Source organism: Saccostrea cucullata, unplaced genomic scaffold (assembly GCF_032062105.1).
Source record: "Saccostrea cucullata isolate Sc308-1 unplaced genomic scaffold, CSIRO_AGI_Scuc_v1 ctg993, whole genome shotgun sequence".
Taxonomy (NCBI): Eukaryota; Metazoa; Mollusca; class Bivalvia; order Ostreida; family Ostreidae; genus Saccostrea; species Saccostrea cuccullata.
The window spans coordinates 92,774-110,000 of NW_026940528.1; the positions used below are offsets into that span (position 1 = coordinate 92,774).

The following is a 17,227-nucleotide window of genomic DNA, read 5'->3' on the forward strand; positions in this document are numbered from 1 at the left end:
AGCGCCGCCCTCAGCCTGTAACTTGTGTCAACACTAAGTTTACTCGTGTTTGTTTGATGTCAGATATCATCAGGTGTATTTAATTTTTAATTTGATGTTCACAGTATTAGTAGCTGCCGATTGTTTCATTGGTCACCTGCGGGTACCGGTATGAGATCTTGTTAAAATCACGCACTTGCTAAACACGACTTGACAAGCTTCCCATGATGTCGATGAATGCGAATCGACGGAAAAGTCGTCAAAACTCTGGGCCATCTGTCAGTAGGTCAGTGCCTTCACTGTCTTGAGTTATTTTTCTTTAACAGTGTGTGTTATTGCGTTTGTCACTATCACAATAAGAACTAATCGTTGTGATGCAGGCCAACCTAAGTTGCTTATCGATGACGTGTTTTATCTTTCATGGAAGCAGCCAGTCTAGGTCCACGCTGCAGTTAGATGATAAAAATGGCACCAAATTGATTGGTGCAGACAATGTCTTATGTAATTGTGGCATCATTGTTACTTGCAGGTAGCCATGATATAATGAAGGTCACAGTACTGTACCTGCATACCTATACATAGTTTACTAGGCCTATTGAAGTGTGTTCTAACTTCTATAACCTCCTGTACCTCTCTTTTCCCTGCTGAATTGAGAAAAATGTTTCTCTTTCATAAAGATCTAAATGTTATAACTGCTGATCAGTTTGTGATTATATGACAAATATGTTTAATTCATTTTCAGGAATTTATATTGTTTTATTTAAATTTGATAGTCATTTAGTGCCTGTTCTGATGCCGTTGAAATGTTACCTTGGCAACAGTTTTGTGTGAAAAATTAACTTGATCTGCACATAGGTCAAATGAGATGAGGATAGTTTTGAAAAAATATTGAGTAACTACATATTCAGCATCTTTACGAACCAAAAGTTCATTCCCCTGAAAACCTTTGGCTTGTGAAGATGCATTTTCAGAGGCTTAATCTCCATTTGCAGAGTAGTTTGAATATCCTATTTCTAATGTTTCCAAGCCTTCCTGTCCTATCCAGACCACTGACAATCTAGTTCCTTATTCTTACTGTAAGATGATGCATTTGTATCACTGATTGATTGGAGATTAGCACAGATTTGATTTCAGGAGAATATAAATGATAATTTTAGATGGGAACTAATTTTTTTTTCAAGCTTATTATAAAGACTGATATTGGCATGTCCAAAATTTGTGATTTCAACAGAATCCAGAATTCATGATGATTCCCAATTTGATTATAAAGATTTCAGTTTAAGTCAAAAATGATGCTTAATGTACAGTGTGAGTCAAGGTCTACAATACAGTTCATCATCCCTCTTTTTGCCCATAAAAAGTTTCCTATACCGCTGATTTTAATGAAAGAAATCTAATTTGCAAGTGAAATGCACACCATCAGCACACCTTAATAATCAAAATTTTACAAAAGTAATTGATAGTCATTTATCTAAGTGAGAGTTGTCTCTCTTATCAGGGTCAAGGAACCTTAATGCTAAATTTTATTTTTGACTATTATTTTATATAATGTCTGTATAATCAATAATTACAGTATAGATTTACCATGTATGGTAGTTTAGACAGATGTAATATTTAGTGGAATTTTTTCCATAGATGTTTAATAAGCATAAAATTTACAGACTTTATGACAGCATGTTATCAATTAAAAATCAAAGATTGGCTGTTTGAAATTGTTTGTAAGGATGAAATGTTTTTAAAATACGGTATAATCCCTATTGACCGCAGCGGGCGCTTAGAAAATTGTGAAAATGGGGCGGTTAGGCCAAAATAAAATTATAGTTTGTTTGGAATTGCCGCCCGCCTCATTAAAATACCCCCTGCTCAAAAAATTTTATTGGCAAAATATTGACAATATTTTTTTTATCGTCTTACATTGTTTAGTACAAGTTAGTTCGTTCGTCGAAATAGCTTTTTAAAGTTGGGTTTGAGCTCACATTAATTTAACAACTCGGGTCAATAAAACGCTTTCTTCATAGTATTTATGATATAGCGTTTATAGGTGGCGTTTTGACAAAATAAAAGCCGCTAAAATGTCAGACCACGTTGGAAACATTCAAGCGTTGTGTTGAAGGGCAGAACATTTATGCATCTCTATAAAAATAAAAGGTGAATAAAAAGAATTAAATAGAATGATACATCGATACCTGGAAAGAGCTATTGTAATAGATTGCACATTGAACATGATAAGTTAAATCCGTCATGTTGGGAAAAAAAATGATCGTTCAGTTCCCACTTTCAAAATTACATGGATCAGAAACGTTTTATCCCAAATACTAAAGGAAAAATTTTGTCTGTCAGTATGACAAGTCTTTGAAATGTAATGTTAAAACTCGAGAACGTACCAAGCACCCCCTCCCGGTTTTCCACAAAACATCCCAACTATTCCTACAAAATTTTGTGTGGTTCAAACTGCAAGCGTTGTCTGAACAAAGGGGTAAATTTCAAAGAGAAATACTACGAAATAGACTGATAAAAGTATTGTTTAATAAAGATTCTTAAAATAAACTAGAAGTTTGATGCTGAAATTTAACTATTAAAAAATGAACAGATCTTAACATCTAAATGAGATTAATATCGGAGTACCGTTCTGTGTATATCTTTCTTTTTCAAAATCGGACCAAATAATATTAATAAAATAAAAGAAAGAGGATAATAAATGGAAATAACCACTGTTCATTGAGATTTTATATTTTTATCATTTAGCTTCAATTTGTAAAAAATAAAATCAAATCCCTCCCTCCCTCCTGGGTCTGAAAATCTCCAGGCGGCAATTCCAAACAAACATTTTTTTAAGGGTGGCCTTATTTTGGTATTCTCTTTACAATATTTAATATCATATCTTAACTCCAAAAATCGAAAATATTTTGAAAAAAAAAAATGAATTCAAAGAATCTCCAAAATAATGTCTAACTTTACTTAAAATAATGATAATCCACCCAAATTATGCTTAATGAATCATTTTCCACCAAGAAATTGGATAATAAACAAGTTTCATTTTCACTTCCTTCAAATTTTTGCAGATTTTTGATATCAATCTAGATAATTTTAATCACTGTACAGGGGGCCCTTATTTCCTGACAGTTGACAAAGACTGAAGGGTGCGCTTATAGGGATAGGGGCGGTTAATAGGGATTATACGGTAGTGCAGTAATAAATATGAAATATGGAAAAGATTTTTTTCTTTGAAGATTGAAATGGCAGAGTTGTCAGAGACCATTGGTGTGGCAAATAAATTTATCTGGACTGATAGGTTATTAGAAAATGTCAATTCAAATCACCTCTTAAAAATAAGCGTGAAAATTGACTTGGAGGTAGGTGGGAGAACAATACTATCGTTTGCAGTTCTCTTTACATTTTTGACCTTTGTCTCTTCATTTTCCGAAATGATTGGACCAATGAATGTTAACCATTCTTTGGTGAAAGAGAATTTCTTTAAAGGGAGTGGGTGGGGGTGAAAATAACACACAGTCTTAAAAAAAAATCTTATTATGTAGAACCACTGCACCAGAATTGATGATTAAAGACCCTGTAAAAGCCTTAAGAAACTCATTGACAAGTGTGTTCAAATCATGGTCACTTGTGCTTGCATGGGGCTACAGTTGCTGTATTAAGGAAACGGAGCTACATGTTAGTGAATGATTGTATATTGTTTAAGGTCCCTCTTGAGAATTTTTCACGCATATGGAGACACCACCACTTGCCAGTGGAGAGCTGCAAATTTTGTCCTATACTCGGCACTCAGTGCCTTTGAGCGAGGAGGGATCTTTTTCATGCCAGCACCTACTGTGACATGGGACCTCGATTTATACAGTCTCATCCGAAGGACCGGTCTCTACGTCCCACAGTGGGATTCGAACCCGTGACGTAAGGATCAACTCCTTCCTTCGCGACTATAAAGCTGCTTTAACCACTGTGCTACGCGAGCTACACATAAATTTCTTTTTTAAACATTTCATGTCAAGAACAGTAGAGCAGTCAATAGCTATATAAAATGTTTAATTTTACTTTGATTTCAATCCAGGTAAATCTTATATAAACAGGGAAGGGTTTAAATTTTTTTTATTTGAAAACTCAGAATTGTGCATTATCCCATTTAATCTTAGGTAACCATCAGTCCATGCATAGTAGCAATTATGCAGGCCTATATTTACACAATTGATTTTTTTAAAAGAAAAATATATGTATTTTATTAGCGCAGTAAATTTAGATCAAGAATATGCACAAAAAAATAAACCATTGGAGGAAGTGTTCATAAGAAACGGTAAAGATTTTTTTAAAGAAAAATGAAAGATTTTAGCAGGTATATAGAAAAAAATTATGTATACTTTGTCCATCAAGGAGATTTTAACCACAGAAAAAATGTCAGAAATAAAAAATTCATCACATCATAATGGAAATAAATGCAACATGCTAAAGTTCAAGGTCATACAGAGTTCGTTGAACTTTGTACTTAAAGGATTAGTAACTTAATTGTAATTCAGTATTATGCCAGTGCAGGTACCCAGAAAACAAGGATCTGATAAGGTTTAGGGCAAATGCAAATTAAATGTCACAATTTCAATGGCATGGACATCACACTCAAAAATTTTAAAAATGATGAAAGTTTTGATAACGTGACATTGTGATTAATATTTTTAATGTCATTTGGTATGACACATGATTACCTGAAAATTGAGATGCATGGTTTCTAATTACACATTTATTGATTAAAATTAAAAAGAGTAGTAAGAATTTTTTACAGTCTGTACAAACTTGGACTTGTGCAATATTTCTGCATTTAACTCTGTCGGAACATAGGGACAGTTATTCAGCCTCATTCTGAGTATGACGAAATACTCTTTTTAACAACAATTGTTGAATATCATTCAATAAATGGTTCAGCAACCCTTGTAATAAGAGCGTCTTTTCTGTGTTAATGTGTAGATGCTGCTGACATTGGAGTAGAGCTAATGTCACACCTTCTGTTCATACCATTGTCCATTCTCAAATTTTAAGAGCCCAATGACAAAGGTTTGATGGAGTCTTGAATTTTAGAAGTTCCTGAGATCTTCGAAATGTATTGCATTTTAATGTACTTTGTATTCACTTTTGAATGTTTATTTTTACAGAAATAACAACAGAACTAGAGGTTATGAGAAAAATGTAGCAGTAAGTAACAGTTTTATATATATTACCTATTTGACTGTAGTTTATGGGAAGAGAATTGGTTCATGAAGTCAATTACATTTCTAAGTACATGTGCATGTACACCTTTTGAAGAACATTTTGACATGGACATATTTATAATCATCACAAGGATGTGGGATCCATCATAAAAATCTTGTCAGTGTTTTTAAGGATGCATTTTGATTTATTGTGTGATTGTGAATCCTGGTTATGGCAGTGTATTGGGACATTGTACCCAAGCTCTGAACAAAGAAAACTTGTAATGATATTATTGGATCTGATTTTTGGGAGAAATACATCTAAAGAGGCCAACCCAGTGTATTTTGGACATGTGCCAGCTTTGTTTTCTCAATCAGCTGAGCAGATGCATTTTTTTTTTTCACAATGGCAATATCCGTGAATGTTTATAATGGTATTGATTTTTGAATATTTTAGGCAAGAGTAGATTTCTTGACTCTAACAGGTTTTGATTAAAAATGGATGTACATAACTACACGAGGTATGAAATGTGATTTTTTAATGAATTTTAAATGGGATTTTTCTTTGCTTTTTACAGTTTGATGGAATTTACTCCAATCCCAGATTCTCTCATCTTCTTGCCTCTCTCGTTGTAAGTATATATATTGATTCGATTCACCTTTATTTAAAAAAAATAAATAAATGAAGACCAGAGGGAATCAGTGTGGGGGGTTTCATTGTAAACTATGTATACGTGTTGACATATTTTTGAAAAAAAATTATTGATCTAGATTTCTACTTTAAAAAAATTATTGTAGATTGATTGATTGGTAAATTGTTTAACACCGAGTCGGCAATATTTCAGCCATATTTTGACAGTATTGTAGATTGATAATTTGATCATATGACTTAATGTATCGTCTATAATGGCCTGGATAGCTTGATTGGTCTAGCACCTTACAAGGGGCCTTGGTTCAATTCCCAATATAGCAATACATTTTCTTTCCTGTCACATGACTAAGCTTACGCTGTTTCAAACTGGTGGTGAAGTCAGTTAATCCGTATTTGTACAATTTAATGATAATTGTCATAACATAGCATGCAATTCCCAGACTTGATCAGATTTGAAACTTTTGACAGGGTTGTGTTGTTCAGTTACAAGTGAAGAATGGTGGGGTGTATGATGGTATTCTCAAAACAAACAGTCCTAAGGTGAGAACATAAGAAGATTGATTTGCATATTTTATTTGAAGTATTATATTTAGAGTTTTGTCATTCTTAATCCTATTTCGCCATTCTCAATGTACAAAACTCAGGTTGTAAGACGCTGAGTAAATAGATGGGTTCTGAGAGTTTGTTGAATTTAAAATGGATAAATTTTGTTTAAATAAAGATCCATGCCCAAGATTTGGGAGCAAAATGGTAGACAATAATAAACATGAAAAACTCTGTCAAGAAATGGTTAAATTTATATTGTCTCAAAGTTTGTTTGGATAAATAATTTAAGTATAGTTAGGTTTGGGGCAATAAGAGATTTAGACTATGTATGGTAATTATTTGTTTTCATTGATATAGATGGACGTGGTGTTAGAAATGGCCCACAAACATGAAGAGAGCAGTAACAACAACACCAATAACACAACTCCCTCCAAGGATAGACTGATTGAAAAAGTCATCTTCAACATGTCAGACATTCTCTCTATCACCTCTGTGGATGTCGACCTAGATTATGCTGTTAAAGGTAGGCCAAATAAAAGTCAGAAAATTTAGCTTGTAGTTGTACCTAGCTTGTACTTTATTTATTTTTTTTTGGCTTGTTTTATTTGAAGTCCAGATTAAATCCTGTGACTTCAAATGTTCTAGTTTTTATGGCATCAAGCTCTAGAGCTGGAATTTCATCTAGCTGGCGTCCGATTGAAATCTGTACCAAAATTTATTTTAAAATTTCATTGATTAGAGAGGTAACAGATGTCTCTTACATACACCTGTGACTCGAATATTTATGAAGCCATTCAGTGTTTTAATATTTCTGAGTGCCTTTTAAGTACAGTCATATAAAATGGATTTTTTTTTTTGTTTCTTACAGATACATTTACAGACTCAGCAATAAGCAAATGCAATAGTAATCACTCGGAGGCCGATTTGAAAGTGTTGCAGCCCTGGGAAGGGGGAGAAGGGGAAGAGCTGGGAGGGTTGGAGAGAGAGCCCGCTGTAAGTATACAGGAACAGTCAGTTCATTTTATAGTTTTAGTGTATTAAGATGAGTATATTGTTTTGAAAATTTTATATTTCAATTTCAGAATGGATGGGATCCAAATGAAATGTTTAGAACAAATGAAGAAAAATTCAATGTACAGTCAAAATATGACGATAGCTTAACACAGTATACGTAAGTATTGTATCTATTATGGGCAAAGAGGTTTGAAATATGAAATAATGCAGAGGAGATTCTTCATTTCATTTAAACTTTTTCAGGACCCCTCTGGAGAAGAGAGATACAAAGGAATTCCGTAGTCGTGAAGAAGAGGCTGAACGACTAGCCAATGAAATCGAGAAGAGTGAGCAGTACAAGCAGCACATCTCATTAGAGAATGGGGATGGTGACGAAGAGGAAAAGTTTAGTGCTGTCAAACGGACAAATGAAAACAATACTAATATGCTGAGTTCTGGAAACTCTGGAAAGTAAGTCTGCAATGTTAGATATAGTTTTCGATAGACACAATTTTAGCAAGAGTTATTTACCCTTGGTAGCTGATTTGGAGGTTAAGAAGCCCAAATTCTTTGATTATTCAACCAAACAAAAATTCTCAAATTTGACCTCCCAAGATGACAGCTAAAGGAAATAATTCAAAAGGAATATAAGTCATATGAAAATCTGTATTTAAGGAGGAGTCTGGGAAAAGGTTGGAAAATGATCAAGACTTAATTTTTGAAAAATTCTTTTCCTGGTATATATGCTGCATCTTTTCATAAATAAGGAACTTTATAATTATTTGTAAAGATTGGCTTTATTCAAAATGGAAAAATGATTGTTAAAAAATGATTTATTAATGTGGTAGGTTTTATTTATTTGTTATAATCTTACAGGTACATCCCCCCAAACAAACGCTCGGGAATGCAGGGGAACAGGGGTCGAGGGGGATACTCGTCGAACCAGCGACCTCAGAATTCGATTCCACCACGGTTACAACATCTTCATCAAAATCATCCACACAACTTCCATCCGAATCCGAATCACGCCTCCCCTCCCCACCACCACCACCACCCCCCTCATCATCAGACCTCCACCGAGGAGCCAAGACTCAACGGCATGGCCGGTCAGTTCAGCAGTCTATTTATGCTCTTAATAAGAAAAAGATCTGGAAGAGTTTTCTTTAGGACAAAAATTTTCAAATAAATACAGTAGTAGAGAGAGACGTTTGGAGAAATGATTCAACCATAATTTTACTATGGTATTGTAAAAATATGAAAGTTCATCTTTTAATACTAAACAATAATAGTCAGCAATTAGACAATTCTTGATATATTTGCAAGAGATGATGATTCAGAAATGGGTTCAAGTGAGTAGTAAATTATCCAAATGGTAAATCATCCATCAGTGCAATTTTGCACATGGTAGTGCATGTGTTACTCCATTTTTTTTATGTTTTCTAGACAAAGATGAAAGAGACAGGAGGTCAGAGGAGAGGAAAGCAGAGGACCGTGTGGAGAGGGACAAACGACAGGAGGAGCGACGTCCTGAAGAAAAGAGAAGTGATATAGACACTAATGTGAAATCTAGTCTAAAACAAGAACCGGTGACTCCACATGTAGCCCCTGAGAAACCCGATCCTGTCCCCCACACGTCTCCCGTACCCCTAAAGCCAGACAGGAGGAGCTCAGCTCACAAAAGTCAGAAGATTAAGATTTTTCAAACTTCTCATAAAAATTCTGAATATGCATATCTTATATAAAAAAAATCTCTTTTACTAAAAAGTAGTGAAGAGGCAAAATAAGTGCGTATAGCAATAACAACCAAGTGAATTTTTATTTAGGCCTTAAAAAAATAGTTTGTTTCCTGTAACATTCCCCAAAAAATCTAGGTTACAGTTACTTACACAAACATATTCTTTTATGCATTTTGGGGGAGGTGGTTCCATATTAAAAAAAAATCTCAACATTTTACTTGCATAAAGTATATAAAAAGAATCCCTAACAAAAAAAAGAATGTTAATTTTGTTTAGCTGTATGTATAGTTCATTCTGAGTGTGGATAAAACATTGTGTTTTCTTCTTTGCAGATCGTGCAGAAGTTCTAAATGACCTGAAAGATTTTAAGAAAAATTTTAAAGTCAGTGTAAGTACTTACTGATTTAGTTGATTGATATTTACATGTAAATGCAGTTAAAGAAATGATAGATGTACATGCATAAAAGTAAACTACACTAAAATATATGTACCTTAATCTATCTATTGAATTATATTAGTCACTGAAAAGGAAATTTTTGTAAAGGTATTTATTTTTCAAGACCTTCTCTAAAAAATTATTAGCTTTTGTTCTATTGTTGAAATGATGTTGCCCTGGTTATAAAAAAATAAAATTGCTTTGAAAATCTTTCAAAATGTCTTGAATTCGAATTTTCAGTTACCATGTTTTGGTGCTACATTTTACTAACCAGTAGAGCTAAATGTTTGACGTTATAACTTTACTTTATGTTCAGTTTGATGGAAAGAAAGATGATCATAAAGAGACAGTAGAAACAAAGTCAGAAGACAGTGTTGTACATGAGGCCCCTGCTGCTGCCGCTGTCTCTAAAATCCCGCTGCCCCTATAGTATTAGCCCCCCAATTATATATAACAGAGGAAGCTCTCGCCACTGAAAATAAGTCAGCTGATCCCCAGAGTGCACCAGAGAAGGATGAGTAAGTGATAAATTCAGAGAGAGAGAGAGAGTAATCATGTATAATATTTGGCTTTGAGGTTTTTTTTTTCCAAAATACATGACCGTAAGGCTTTTTTTGGCTTCGAGTAATTATACATTTTAAACATTGAGAATAAGTTTATAATTTTGAAGAGAGGAGAGTAGAGATGCATTACACTGTAACATAGCTCTGTAATTGCATTATACGTTATCATGGTTCTAATAATTTTCTTTTATATGTTGAGTGATACCAAGAGTCATTTCACTCTTTTGGATATGTGATTAAAAAATGCTTAAAAATTGTTAAATTGTTTCATTTTAGCATTACAAAAAGATCAACCCTAAATCCTTTGGCAAAAGAATTTGTGATGGGAAAGGGAAGAGAACAGGTAGGTGAATTTTAAAAAGATTTTAAAAGCTTTGCTGTCAAATTTTTAAGTTCAAATTTAAGAGCCCACAGCCACGTACCAATTAATTGTAGCTTGAGAAATGTGGAAAAAATAATATGAGTATGGATATTCTTTCTTGTTTATCTCATGACTGTGCTTCAGTAGATTGATCCTGCCTCGGAATCTTTCAACATGCATACCTCCAAATATTCGATTACAGGGGCATAAAAATGTTACATGCCTCAATCTAATGCCATTTAACATTATTTACATGTTATAAAATTTTTGTGTTGCAAATATAAAAAAAAATGTTAAGAAGTGTGTTTCCCTCGCCTTTGTTTTTATCTAGAATGAGATTTTAAAATAGTTATAACTAGTGCTAATTGTAACGGGGACCGTTACAGATGTTCCCCAAACGCCCCCCAACTCCCTTTTGGTGCCATATTCCCTGTAAGCTTCATTAAATAAGACAAACTCTATGCATCTGAGATTTTAACAACATTTACAAAGAGAGAGAGAAAAATCATTTAAACTTTAGCATTTCACGCGTGCACATGTGAATACATTTGCGTCATGACCTTATTTTGTCTGCACAATCTATATTTTAATACACTGAGTATTAAAGTATTTAATCCAAAATTATTAATAAAATACGCTCATTCAAGTGTATGTCTGATTTTAGGATTTCACGTGCACGCACGTGCATACACGCATGGTGACCATACCTTCTTGTAGAAGTCCATTACTTCTATCTATGTTCTAAATTCCACCCCGTTTGGGTGAAAACTAAGAGAGTTATAGCTGTTTAAAGTTTCAGCCAATCAGATTGCAGCACTTGTACACACACGTGTATGTATGTGCATGGTGAGCATACCTACTTGTAGAAGTCCATTATATCTATCTATGTTCCAAATCCCATTCTGTTTGGTTGAAAACCAAGGGAGATATAGCTGTTTAAAGTTTCAGCCAATCAGATTGCAGCGCACGTGCATGCACGTGTTTTCATGATAAATGCTTTATTTCATGTTGTAGGATATCCTAATACATGGCTATGTTCAAAAATTTCAAAGGATTTCGTCAAAAAACAAGAAAGATATTAATTTAGTTGCAGCCAATGTGGAAAAAGCGAAGTGCACGTGCATGCGCGTGAGATCTTGCTATTTTCACCATGTCGTCATGTCTATACTGCTAATATATCCTCACATGATGAATTTCAAAGCATTTCATCTAAAAATAGAACAGTTGTGGCTATATCTATTATATTGGTCATTTCACGTGTTGCACGTGCACGCTCTTGCAAGCACGTGTAATAAAAAATGACCTTGTGTTGCAAATACATAACATGTCTACTAACCCTAAAAAGGTTTTACCTACATCGGACGAATAGTTTACAAGATCATTCCCGGACAAAAAATGAGATTTTCCCCAACTTCGTTTGGGGAACATAACTACAAGTTTTATCAATTCAAATTGTTTTTGTAGCAGGTGCCTACTCCTCCCCAGAGGCCTCAGACCCAGAGTCCAGTGAACCCGGGCATGATGCAGCAGATCTCCCAGCCTATGCCTCACCCTTACATGCCAACCTACACTGTAATGCCTCCCACAGTGGTCAACCAGGCCCCTCAGCCTTCCCCGCAAAACTTCAAGACAGTCAAAAGAGGTAGGTCAAAACAACAGCATTTTGGTTCAGATTCTTCACAGAGATTTTATTCACCAGCAGGACAATGGAAGTTATCAGCTGCCTTATTTCTATTGGTTGCATTGATTTTGTTTTTGCAATGAAATTTTTGTATATTTGACCTGCAAAGTATGTAGTCCACATAATGTTTTTCAACATCACAGCAGAAGTCAGCTGTTTGTCTGTAAATGCAGTCAGATTACATACTAAGATTACATATGACCAGAAAGTGTCTCATTTTCTTGAACCAAGGTCATTTTGGCAAGTGCATGGTCTTATTTATTTAAGAAAAATTACAATAGGGGTAAATAATTTTGTTTGTCTGTAGTTTAGGGCTGTCACGGGTACCCGAAATGACCCGGAACCGCGGAACAATTAATTCGGGTCGAGTTTTTCGATTTGTATAATAGAGTAGATGTTATAAAAATGGCATCAAAAAGGAGAGATTGGTTAGTACATTGTCATTATAAGGTGATTTAAATAATTTGGTACAATTGTTGTCTAATCAGGAGGCTACTTTAAACTGGTTATAATGTTGCAATTTCTAAAATTAAATGAAAATATTCTTTTTATTGTTGAAAATAATACGAATCATGAGCTTTTCTTCCATTACCTACCCGACCCGAGAAACCCGAAACCGAACCTAAAAAAATCAGAACCGACCCGACCCGAAAAATTTTGGAACCGTGACAGCCCTACTGTAGTTTTTCTGTTATTTTAATATGAGCTATTTTGATCTGTTTCAGCTGTTGTATCTGTTGGTCCCCGGAATGATCTGACTGCTGCCCAGGCTGCTACTGGACAGCCTCTATTTAACCAAGCCACAGTACAGGCCCAGCAACCCTACATCCCATACTTCCCTAACTATCAGGTACTACGGCATGTATACACAGTTACAATGTAGGGAAAATGTTTGAACATGAAATGTGCCTTCAATATTTATACCTCCGTGAGTAAAGATTCAGCGGATGCTCTCTCTAAAGAATTTTTGCCTTTGATCGATCTTGAAGAGGAATATCTTTGTAGACTTGTTGTTTTTTATATTTTTAGGCGGTGATGCCTATGCCAGCAGCCACGGGGAGAATGGTAACGCCAACATCTATGCCTATGGTGCCTACTTCACATGGTGCTCAGTCCAGTCAATCACACCAACATTCAACAATATTTAGTAAGTTACAACACAGATTACATTTTCACAGTTTGTGTCATCCTATGTATATTGGTCATACAATGAATAATTTAATGCCATGAAATAAATGTACACTTTGTATGAATAATTTATTTCAGTGCCTGGTCAAGCTCAACCAATGCCAGCTCACCTTCCAGCTACTCAGTTTCCGTTCCCAGCCCACATGCCCATGGCAACAAACAACATGGGCAGCCAAGCTAATCAACAAGGAGGACAGCCTCAACCTATAACACACCCAGCACCTAGTCCTGTACAACAGCATGGAAACTCTCAATCACATCAACAGGGGCGGCCACCAAACTCGGGCACCCCCCAGCCAGCAGGAGGACCTTACCCACACATGGCCCCCACAAACATCCAGGGACATCCGCCGCTGATCCCGAGCCCACAGAACCAGTCTCCACAAACCATGCACAATCCAGGCTATCCCTATGTCTCCCAGCACCACATCTTCCAGCAGGGCACCACGGGCCAGCATTACACACAGCAACACATGCCCACCGGTGGCAACCAGTCAATGCATGCCGGGCCCTCCTCTCAGCTGGGCCACGGGGCACAGATTGTGGTCATGCCCAACCCCCAGCCTGGGCAAGTGCAGCCTCATCACGCGCACAACCAACAGTTTCAACAACACATGGGAGGTGAGTTCTGAAGGATTTCTATCATGACTGCATTGGCTTCAACATTTCTTTTATTCTGTTGTTTATAACCATACATGCAGAGGATGAGTTTTTATTTTTCCTCAAAGTATTTTCATAGAGTAAATTAAGGTTAAGCTTGCCACAAGCATACAACAGAATTTTTTTTTCTTTTTTGAGCTGATAATAATAAATATATTAGCCTTTTATAAAGAAACTAAAAACAAAAATGTCATATTTATACCTCCCTTGTTTGAATAGGTCCCAATCAACAACACATGATGCAACCAACAGGAATGCCTGCAGGGTTTCAAGGATCTAATCCTTCTACTAATGTTGTCCACCAGTTTGTTCCACAAGGTATGATGATCAATTTTTGATCAATAATTAGAAGAAGGAAATTAATAATTTTCAGCATTTATCTAAAGATACTACCATGGTAACTAATAATTAGAATTCAATTCGGTAGTAGTATAGTATTGTCAAGAGTATCTTTAAACAAATATGCAATATTATATATATATTTTTTTTTTTAAAATATATAATGTAATATCCAGGAATTCATTTTAGTTTAAACATATATTTTTAATATTTCCTATCTTTTTGTTTTATATATATTTGTTCATTGCACTCGATACAAAAGTAGACATTCTAATCTGGAATGAGCACTAACTGCATCCTATTGGATTTTGCAAGAAGCTATACTGAGGCTGTGAAAATGCATGTTGATTGCTTATTTGGCTTCAAGGTTTTCTTATTTTTAACACTGCATGATTTATTTTTTTAAGAGAATTCAAGGTTACCTCCATTTCTTTGGATTCCCATACGAAAGTGATCTAAGCTTAAATACTTGTTCTGCTGGGGGGCTTCAAAACAGTTTGTTTAAAAGCAAATATTCAGGCAGGGTGTTTCCTGATAAAATTTTGATAAATTGTTAATATTGCAAGCCAGAACTATCTGTGTGCATTTTGAAGTATTTATGTGAACAAAAGAATGACATCAAACTAATGGGAGAGGAATACAGTTCCATATTGTATCACTGAACTGCTGAATGCTTAGTTGCCTTCTTTTGAATTCTCCTTTTGATTCAGTTGGTTCCCTGACTTCTGATGCTGTACACATGGAGTTAGCCCCCCTAACTCTGATGCTGTGGAGTTAGCCCCACCCCCTTTAACTTTGATGCTGTTGAGTTTGCCCCCCTACCCCTTTAACTCTGATGCTGTTGAGTTTGCCCCCTCCTCTGTTCACTGTATGCTTGCTTCATTTGTTTTTCAGTTGCGAGTGGTCCTCCACCCGTGGCGACAGTGCCACCATATCAACAAAACCATTAAAAATGGAGAATTTTAGAAAAATAAGATACTTCTGTAAGTACTCCTTAGGTAGTTGATTTAACTTCAATTTGTGTATCATTTGTTAATCAGAATATTCTGCCTCAACATGAGTTGAGAAGAGGTACAGTATTTCTTTTAATCAGAAAAACAAGAAAAGAAGCTTGATTCATCATTTGGCGTTTGCACTTGCAATTAATGCAGGGGGTTTGCAATGAAGAAATTAATGAATTGTGACGTCAGTATAAAATGTTTTTTGTTGAATTTTTTTTATAAGAGGGAAATTTTAAGACCTTGTTTTAGAGTGACCAGTGTCACAAGATTTACATTTTTGCTGAATTTGCATCCAAGTTACGAAGCTTTTATGGTGTTTGTGCATGAGATTAGTGTTTTTTTTTAGTTCATGCTTAACACATTTTGCACGAGACTTACAAATAATTTTTCACAGCAAAAAATTTTTCTTTTGTTGTCACTGTAAAAATGTCTTCTTTTTTACAGGTTTTCCTCTCTTCTGATTTCTAAACTCAAGGCCAAAAAAGTAATTGTGCCAGCTCTTAAAAGAGGACCTGATAAATTTAAAAAGAGATTTTTGACATGTTCCCCGAGAAGTGTTCACAGTTTCCAGCTTAGATAGTGTGTGAAAGTGTGAGAGAGAGAAGTTACAAGACGCATATAATGTGATATCAGTTCTTAAAAAGTGTTTGCAGGACAGCAAACTGATTTTATTACTAAAGAACAGCCCAAGTTGACTTTTTGTAGAATAAAAGTTAAAAAAAAAACACTAAAAATAAAAAAAAAAACTACTGAAATGCTGTGTTCTTATTCTTTTCACTGCTGTGAGGTATATCATTATGGACAGATAGCATGGTTGAGCACCTGATTGAGATTCAGGGGGCCTGGGTTCGAATCCTGGTTTGGTCCATCACTTTTTTCCTCCTCTCTGTGCCCTGCCCTAGCAGTGACAGATGAGCCTGGGCCTAGTGGGCCACTTTGTGTCTTAGGGGCCGAAGACCTTTTAGGAGGGAGGAATGTGTAACAGGTTCAATTGCTGGTGACCAGATAGCTCAATTGGTAGAGCACCTGAATGAAGATTTTAGTTGATAAGAAACGTGTACATGCAAGAGCATGCTCTATGTATGAACAATTTTTAAAATGAGGCAAGCTATTGACTAACAAGTTGAGGACACAAGAATATCAATACAATCACCTCAGAAAATACAATCTTTTATGAAGTTATTAATGCTTCCTTGGAAGACGGTATTATATAAAGTTTTTTATTTATATGCACTTCCTCTCTTTTGTGATTGGTAGAAAATGTCTGAGAAAATTTTCAATTATTTCATTGGTTGAAATGCTGTTCAACAAGGGAGATAACATGATGATGGTGTGACCGGTTAACAATTTTGCAAGATTTTCAATCCTAAAAAAAAATGACAAAACGAACAACAAAATCAGCAGTAATTAATTTAAGAACATGTTTTTTGTATAGCAAAAAATGATTTGTATTGTATAAATAAAAGGACTTTTAGGTCACCTGAGAATAGGTGACCTATTGCTATCCGTTTTCGTCCGTCGTCGTGTGTCGTGGTCGTGTGTTAACATTTGAACATTTTGCTTCTTCTCTGAAACCACTGAACCAATTTCAACCAAATTTGGTATACAGCAAGGTGAAGGGGAACAAAAATTATGAATTTTATGGTCCCCGCCCCCCTGGGGCCTGAGGGGTGGGGCCAAAACCACTAAAATTATTGCAATCTTTAAAAATCAGTTGTGACATCAAGCAGGCAAACTGTTGGCATGAATGTAAAGCATTGAGTCCTCTACCAAAAATTGTGAATATAGCCTCAATTCTGGTGAATATGTAGTTTATAATTAATTTTCAATGTTATACACAACTACATACAATATTTGATGAAAAAGTTAGTACATGTACTAAACAAGGGTGTCTTCCAAAATTGTG

The 17,227-nt window shown here is 35.2% G+C and overlaps 1 protein-coding gene across 1 annotated transcript; it reads left to right on the forward strand.

The window, feature by feature from the left end:
• The first annotated feature begins 2 nt into the window (after window positions 1-2).
• On the forward strand, window positions 3-16,076 carry LOC134255565 (ataxin-2-like protein). The gene is made up of 21 exons (XM_062738096.1): window positions 3-265; window positions 5,130-5,169; window positions 5,744-5,797; window positions 6,286-6,357; window positions 6,721-6,886; window positions 7,232-7,356; window positions 7,446-7,534; window positions 7,621-7,827; window positions 8,233-8,462; window positions 8,800-9,036; window positions 9,425-9,480; window positions 9,845-9,953; window positions 9,986-10,046; window positions 10,368-10,434; window positions 11,917-12,094; window positions 12,859-12,983; window positions 13,163-13,280; window positions 13,400-13,942; window positions 14,201-14,299; window positions 15,215-15,303; window positions 15,766-16,076. The coding sequence occupies exons 1-20, from the start codon at window positions 204-206 to the stop codon at window positions 15,268-15,270; spliced, it is 2,694 nt and encodes an 897-aa protein (XP_062594080.1). The 5' UTR covers window positions 3-203; the 3' UTR covers window positions 15,271-15,303; window positions 15,766-16,076.
• Window positions 16,077-17,227: the final 1,151 nt, after the last annotated feature.